This window comes from Cryptomeria japonica, chromosome 3 (genome assembly GCF_030272615.1).
Source record: "Cryptomeria japonica chromosome 3, Sugi_1.0, whole genome shotgun sequence".
In the NCBI taxonomy this organism is placed as follows: domain Eukaryota; kingdom Viridiplantae; phylum Streptophyta; class Pinopsida; order Cupressales; family Cupressaceae; genus Cryptomeria; species Cryptomeria japonica.
The window spans coordinates 657,544,066-657,552,464 of NC_081407.1; the positions used below are offsets into that span (position 1 = coordinate 657,544,066).

Sequence of the window (8,399 nt, forward strand, 5' to 3'; positions counted from 1 at the left end):
AATCCGCACATATTTTCTGTGCTGCTCCATATTCTTCTTCCTCGAAATATCTCAGCAATTTCCTCTCGAATGCTGCCAAAGTCTGTACCTTCTTATTCTCAGCAATTTCCTCTCGAATGCTGCCAAAGTCTGTACCTTCTTATTCTGCTCTTTCGGCGTAAGGCTGTCTTTATGCTTTTCCAGGGTTGCGTTCGAATATTTAGTCGTAATGATGGGATGTTTTCGACTTTAAATCATCTTTTCAGATTTGTGGGGGCCGCTTCCCACTCACATCTTTCAAAAGGAAACCGCGTATAGAAAATTGTGTGTTAAATCTGTGACCACCTGTCTTCCATCCTTTCTACCGCTGTGCACAGAAATTTCTCCTACTTTAATCTTTCCGCCTCTTGTCTTCCATTTCTTCTGAAACCGTGTAGATAAAATAGTGTGGTGAGATCTTGTGCCCTCCCACGCATTATTTCTACTATAATCTCTTCGCCCTTTGTCTTCCATCCTTTCTAGCCCTGCGTTTGATTGAGTTCCATGGCAAGGGGAAATTAGATTACCAATTCTGCCTTTGAGGAAATTCTGGTGCCTTCTGCATCGTCTTCAACTCCAACAAAAAAGGTACGGTATGATGTATTCATAAGCCATCGTGGCACTGACACCAAGCAAACCCTAGCCACCTCAATCTACCGTGCCCTCAAACTGATGGGACTTGAAGTTTTCTTAGATGAACCAGAGCTTGATCTTGGTGATTCCATACCCTGTGAAATACAAGAAGCCATGACTACTTCTTTCCTGCATATTGCTATACTTTCACCCAGATATGCAGAATCAACTTGGTGTCTGGCCGAGTTATCGTTTATGATGAAGCAAATTGAAAGTGGCAAGCAGATCAATAGTGAGAAGCACATTGTTCCTGTGTTCTACAATGTTGATCCAAGAGATATCCGGTGGATAAAAAGAGCCTATGCTCAAGCATTTTCCGAGCATGTAGCCAAGGGGAGATATACTTCACAAAAGCTTGAGGATTGGAAGTCGGCGCTGCAAAAGGTTTCATACCTTAAAGGCCCCATTGTCAACAGTGACAAGTACGTACCAAATACTGCTTTCCTTTTATTATAACATCTCATGATATATAGTTTATCTACAGAATGGATTCTCTTCTCTTTTTAACATAGACCAGAAATATTATTATCGTCTAAATCTGATTTCAAGTTTTCCTGTCGATATGCTTATTATAACATTTCATTATTTATTTTTTTCATTTAAAAGGTGGATGTTATTAAATTATTTATCTATTTATTTTCTATTTCACAGATGTAAAGAAGTAAAAGAATAAATAACTTGTCTTTTAAGAGACGGGGTTCATGATTAAAGAATTGAAATTAAATGTGCGGTTAGATCACATAAATGTAGTAATAATTAGTTTAAAGTAAATTATGAAACATAGTATCATAAACGTAGGAAATTTATTCATCTGGTTTTTGAATTTTTAAGTATTGATAGAAATTGATGTAATAATTAGTTGGAACTAAGAAATTGATTCCTCTAGATTGATTGGATCATGTTCATGACTATAGAATTAGTTTTCATAAGTGCGAAATTGTTTTCACACATGAATCTATCTTGATGCTTGTGTATATGTTTAAGGATTATGTGAACTTCTATAAGCTATTCACCTTGGTTTCTTTTGTCAAATTATCAATCTTTATAAACACCTTTGGGGAGTCAATTGAATTGTAATAGTTATGTTGTCTTTTATTAAAGATGTAGATAAATTGATTTAATGGTATTATAGAAGGCTTAAAAACAACATACAATCATGGAGTTGACTTAGTTTAACATATGTTGATGTAAATGCTCTAAAAGTGTTACTATCATGCTCTCATTAATGCTCTTGATTATTTTGTTGATGATATATAAATACATCTTTTCTTAGGCCATTTCAAAAGGAACGAGAAAATATTCTTAGTATGGATTTCTTTCTTGTTCACTAGAGGTTTGTCTTAGTATGGATTTCTATCTTTTTCTAAAGGGCTTCTATTGTGACACTTCTCAAAACATTTAGGAGCACTAAATTATCTAAATAGTCTTCTCCAGCTTCAAACTTTTCTGTAGAACATAGCCCAACCATGTAGTTACATAATTGTAGGTTTATTTCCAAATAGTGCAATCTACATATCTTGATCTATAAGAAAGTGCTCCATTTTAACTTGCCATAATTCAAAATTATTTTTGTTGATTTTTTTCTTTCTAATCATGTTGATCTTGTTGTCTTTCCTTAAACAAATGTCACCTTTATGAATGAAATTATCAATTAAAACAAGGTTAGTTTTAAAAATCATTTTATGCAAAAATTATATAGCAAAAAATTATGCAAAAATATCTATTTACCAAATATTGGTCTTATAAATCTATGTTTTAGAATTTAAATTTTTATCCTTTCTACAAATAAAGTTATGCTTTATAATAAAAGTAAAGTCAATTTTTAAAAAATACTATTAACTGTAAATATAAGTTGCTAAAAGTTATGTAAAAAATCAACAAACTATTTCTTAAAAAATTTTATAATCTATAGAAAAAATTTCAAAAACCACTAGTTTACATCATCCTCAAATTCTTAATGGTTTAGTTTCTATAGGTGTTAGAGAGTGATAATTTAGTGAAAAAAAATTGACTTCAATATCTAAATTTGGCCAAAAAGTGGGACATGCTATTGTGGGATCATCTTGACAATTGAAATATGTGGTTGCATAATAAATAACTACAAATTCATTAATAAATTATCTGTTAGAATTGCAAGGTGTATTTCACCTATTCCAACAACAACCTTTTTTAATCACTATTGCTCATTTCTATGACTAAAAAATCATCCAAAATATTAGCTAGACACTTCTATTACATATAGGTTTACATTTCAATGTGTATATGTGTTTCTAGAAAATGGAATAGAATATGAATAGATGTTAGGAAGTCAGAACATATCAAACTTAAAATGTCAAACTATTTTTTTTATTTAGAGGAAACCGTTGCTTGGCATCAAACAAAAGTGTTGCTCAATACATAATGGTTGCTAAATTTAATCTTATTGAACATTGTGTAATCAACCTTACTTGAATCAAATTTGGTTTAACTCAAAGCGAAAATTCCTCTAGTTTATTCCTTACACCACCTACTTCTCTAAGAGTGTTTTTTGATCTATGCTCCACTTCATCATGTGTACAAAGAGTGCCTAGCTCATTCCATGGTCTAGTATAAACTAAATTTCTTTCAATTCTATTTTTTTCATATCTAAATACAATGTATGAAGAACTAAATTCTTAAATAATTTGTGGTGGAGTTAACTCATTGGATTTAAATATGATATCAAATGTATTATGGTTAGCTTGAGTATGTAAAATCTTTTTATTAGGCAAAAATGTAGTAGTAAATTTAAAGTTTGGCTAATGGTAAGATGGATTAAAAATTACAAGTGGATATAGTCCATGCATATGGTAGAATCATGTAATGACAAGAGTAATAAGTAACATGCTAAAATGGCCAATTGTGTCACCAATACCTAAGAATAATATGATTGATTTAATATATGTAACATAACATTTAATCATGTGTCATAGCATATAAAGGAATAAGATTTAGCATATATATGGAACATCATAACCATGCAAATGATATATATTATTGAAATTACATACATGTGTAAAAAGCATAAAGCATATCCAAACTAGGTTTTGAAACATAAAATACTCCTAACAAAGATCTCTAGGTAATGTTTCATACAAGGAAACAACCTAGAGATACAATTTTTTGCCAACACATCATCATGAGAAGAAACAAGATAGTCATCACTATGATGTATAAGGAGGTCCATGATATATTTCAAACTTGATATAAAATCAATAACATTATGAATGATCATATTTCAAAATGTCGGACAAAACCATATATATATATATCAAAACTATAGATTTGGAAGGATGGTTCTGAAGGAAATCTTATAATAGTGTCTAAACCCTAGGGAATAAAAAAAATAATGATAAAGAAGGGTGAATATAAACCTTTATTAGATATAAAATTAAAGATGTGTAGTTGAAACCAATAAGATCTAAAATCTTAAATAAGATAAAAGGAAACCCTAAGGGAAGGTAAGGTTAGTTCTATAAGATTTCGGTCAACCAAAAATGAGTGTATTATATAAATCTTACCAAATATTTCCTTTAGATTAATTAACAAATTTATGAATAAACAACAAATTAACCTAGATGTAAGATGAGGCACATAATGATATTAAAATAAATACAAAAAATAAAGAGGAAGATATAGTGGCCTAGATCTATAGTCTGTACTAGAATAACATTAATTTCATGTATAATTTATTCATCACTTTGGGAAAATTTATTTTCGATGGTATGATAATTATCTTTGAAACCAAAATTTTCATAGAAATAGATACTGGTCTGATCTTGTAGGTAACATGATTGATCCCAATCCACTTAAAATTTGCTTGATGTGTGGATATGATCTCTACTATGTGCAATTGATCTAATAGAGTGTTGACTCTTAGGATCGACCTAGGTCAATACTATGAACCACCCTCCTGATCTATAAGAATAAATGGATGAACCAAGAATGGGTGAATCAATATCTAGGAATGAGAGCACATGAGAGTGGAGTAGGAAATGCAACATTAAACATGTATAAGAGCATGAGAAGAAAACACAAGAGTGTGCCACTTGTTATGTCATTATATCAGATCTCAAGGTAGACACAAATCTAATTACAAAACAACACGAGTATGCTAATTTCACCATTATAGATAACTATATATTTTTTAAATTAATGTTTGAATCCTTATTTTTTTATAACCTATAAAATAATTTTATCCTTGGAATCAAATTTTAAAATGTTTTGTAAAACTTATCCCGATTTTGTAAAGCCTCTCCTTTCCTTAAAATATAAAAGTTCTTGTTTCTTTACCTTGCCTTTTTCAATTTTATTATAAAGTGAGTAAAACATTGTTTGTAAGCAAAATATGTCATTATTTTTATTTTTGACCACATTCTTTCATCTTATATGAACAATTGGTGTTTTTCTATTAGTTAATTTAAAAAAAAATAAGATTACATTATTTTAAGATTTATTTTTAGATAAAATTAATTTAAATGATTTTTTAGTTTTCTTTTTTGTTTGTATAGTGATGAAGGAATGTTGAAGACTATTGAAAATTATGTACACAAGCGCTCTAAAAAGATTTCATTTGTTGTGGCCAAACATCCTGTGGGTCTTGATGAAACCTTAAAAGATTTTAAAAGAAGTGTTTTGGAATCTCTTGAAGATGTAAAAATTGTGGGGATCACAGGTATGGGTGGGTGTGGAAAAACCACATTAGCAAAGGAATACTACAATGAGAAAATGCAATCCTTCTATAGATGTAGTTTTGTTTGCATTGATCGAGATGTACCAAGTAAAAATTTGTATGAAAAGCAGAAAAAAATGTTCCAAGATCTAGGTGGCTCGAAAGATATATTATTTGATAATGTAGAAGAAGGAAAAGCAATCCTTGCAGAGCATTTGAGATTTGTTCAAGTATTTATTATCTTGGATGATGTAGATCATATAGATCAATTGGAGTGTCTCTTGCCAATAAAAAATAATTTTAGACAAGGTAGTGTGATTGTGATTACAAGTCGAGATTCACACATTCTTACATCATGGGGAATCCCTTCTAGTTCTATTTACAAAATGAAAGAATTAAATTTCAAATATGCTATGGAACTATTTTGTTTGCATGCTTTCGAACAACCCTCTCCAAAAGAAGGATTTGAATGCCTTGTTAAAAGTTTTTTAAAATTCTGCCAAGGATTGCCATTATCCCTTAAGGTATTAGGAGGACTTGTACATGGAAATCCGAAAGGCTACTGGGATTCTCAATTAGGTAAGGTGTCCAAATCATTGCCCAAAGACATTAAAAGCATACTAAAAGTGAGTATTGATGCTCTAGATGAGGAACAAGAGGAGATATTTTTAGATATATCTTGTTTCTTCATAGGAACAGAAAAAGATTCGGCCATCACAGTGTGGGATGAGTCCAAATGGAGTGGGGAGTGTAGTTTGCAAACACTTGTGGATAAATGTTTGGTTGACGTAGATGAGACAAACTGCTTAAGAATGCATGATCTGCTGAGAGATTTGGGAAGGGACATTTCAAAGACACGGTCACCGTACCGTCTATGGTCACCGGAGCAAATAACCCACATTATTGAGAAACAGGGGAAAGTGAGTTCAATATCATGTTTTTATGCTATCCAAAATTTCATTAAGTAAATGTTCGTAAGTTTATTGTTTTATAATCTGGTTGATTTTTCAATTTTTCGATATAGAGAAGCGTGCCGATTCGGGGAATTAAAGCCCAAACAGATGAATTTTATGAAGAATTTGTGGAGCTTGTCAGAGGATCAGGTAGAGAGTTTAAGCGGAAGCGGGGTTTAAAAATCCTGGATGTTGAAAACAATAGTTTTACAGAAGAATTAGCAACACTATCAGAAGGCCTTGTCTGTCTGCGATGGGCCAACTTCCCGCATACAGCTCTTCCTTCAGGGATTTCGTTGAAGAAGTTGAGAGTTTTAGAGCTTTGCGAAGCTTCTAAATTAGAAGAGCCGTGGAGCGAGACTGCCGATGTAAGTATCTTCCTTCCCTTTACTATCATTTATGCAACCATACCTTAAAATCTCTTATCTAATTAAAGCGGAACGTGGCTGCAGCCTCCTCTGCAGTTGAGAGTGCTGAAAATCATTCATGCCGGAAATATGCTGAGATTTCCAAGGTCAATAGGATTTCTGAAGCATCTAAAAGAGATATCCTTTGACTCTGAAGGAGCTCCTATCGAAGGCCTACCAGAAGAGTTTTGCCGTCTCCAAGCGCTGGAGCGCCTCAGGTTAATTGGATGTGATAAGCTAAAATCGCTACCCAGCAAGTTCAGGGATTTGACGAATCTGCAAAATCTACAATTGAGCGGATGCAGTGGGTTGATGGTCCCGTCGGAAGCACTTGTGCAGCTTACTAGCCTTCAAGTTCTGAATATTGAAAGATGCCCCGGGCTCACAGAATTAGTTATCCAGCCGGAGTGCTTTTCCTCTTCACTCTGCAGCCTCGAACTTTTAGTTTTAAGTCAGTGCGTTGTGTCTAGGATATCAATCTCTCCACAATGTTGCCCTAGTCTGCAATACCTATCTCTTTCCGGCAATCACGACTTAGTAGAGATCGATAGCTTGCCAACATCAGTCAAAAACGTTGATGTGTCCAGATGTTCAAATCTGCAAAGCATAAACCTTAATTGTGGTCTGGTCAAGCTACAGTATCTGCATGTATGGGAGTGTGAGGAGCTCAGGAAAATAAGAGGACTAGAAAATTGTAGTTCGTTAGAGATGTTGATGGTACATACTTGGGGGCAGCTGCCAGTGATAGAAAGTCTCAAAGATATGGAGAGTTTGAAGAGGGTAAGTCTCACAGCAGCATGTCACAAGTCAGCATTTGAAGCTTGCCTTCAAACTTTAAATAGAGAGGTAATAATAGTTTTTTAGACGAATTAAACATATTATTATTATTTAAGAAAAGTGTTTAGTGGTTGATCATATTGCATAATTTGTTGCAGAAATGGCCAAGGGAATGTATAATATGTTGTAGGACAGCGCCCGGCGTGGAGGCAATTGTGAAGTCTTTTACTTTTCCTGGTCTCACTTTGGTTGACTCGTTCAACAGGTATTCTTGGCACTATATGGATAGCTATTCTTGGCAGTATGTCTTTTTGGGAGAGCGTTCTGCCAACGCGGCAGCGATGATATGCCTGGTTATAAATTCCCCTGTAGATGATATCACCCTCCTACAGGTGACTTGTGTTAAGCCAATAAATGCTCATACGCTTTTGAAAGGAGGAAAATGGGTATACATAGGTGTTTTCACTCCATCCTCACTTGAGGGAAGGGAAGTTCCCTTCGGTCTTACGAGGTTATCCAAAGGGAAGTTAGAAGATTTGGTAGATACGGGAATATTAGCGATGGGTGAGGAAAATACAGCTGTGGATGCTTTCCACGAATTAGTGCAACATTTGGGAAAAGCAGGTGATATTTGTGAGGCTTAATATTGTAAATATGAATAAATATAAAGTAAAAATACATTATGAAAAAAATAGATTTTAAAAAATTAAATTTTATGTATAATATATAAAATTAAACTGTTTTTTATTGAAGAATATGTATGTATTTATTAAGTTGTTAAATGGTATGAATATGTTGTTCAAATATAAATGTAATATTTTTAAGGTAACAAATTTTTTGACATAAGTATGGTAATTTATGTTAGATGATTAAGTTTTTATGTTATCAATTATATTTGCAGAACATCTATACATTCATGCA

At 32.9% G+C, this 8,399-nt stretch overlaps 1 protein-coding gene across 1 annotated transcript; it reads left to right on the top strand.

Moving 5' to 3' along the window:
• The first annotated feature begins 325 nt into the window (after positions 1 to 325).
• On the top strand, positions 326 to 8,164 carry LOC131033774 (disease resistance protein Roq1). Its single transcript, XM_057965065.2, has 5 exons — positions 326 to 1,073; positions 5,181 to 6,261; positions 6,366 to 6,662; positions 6,747 to 7,547; positions 7,637 to 8,164. The coding sequence occupies exons 1-5, from the start codon at positions 691 to 693 to the stop codon at positions 8,120 to 8,122; spliced, it is 3,048 nt and encodes a 1,015-aa protein (XP_057821048.2). The 5' UTR covers positions 326 to 690; the 3' UTR covers positions 8,123 to 8,164.
• Positions 8,165 to 8,399: the final 235 nt, after the last annotated feature.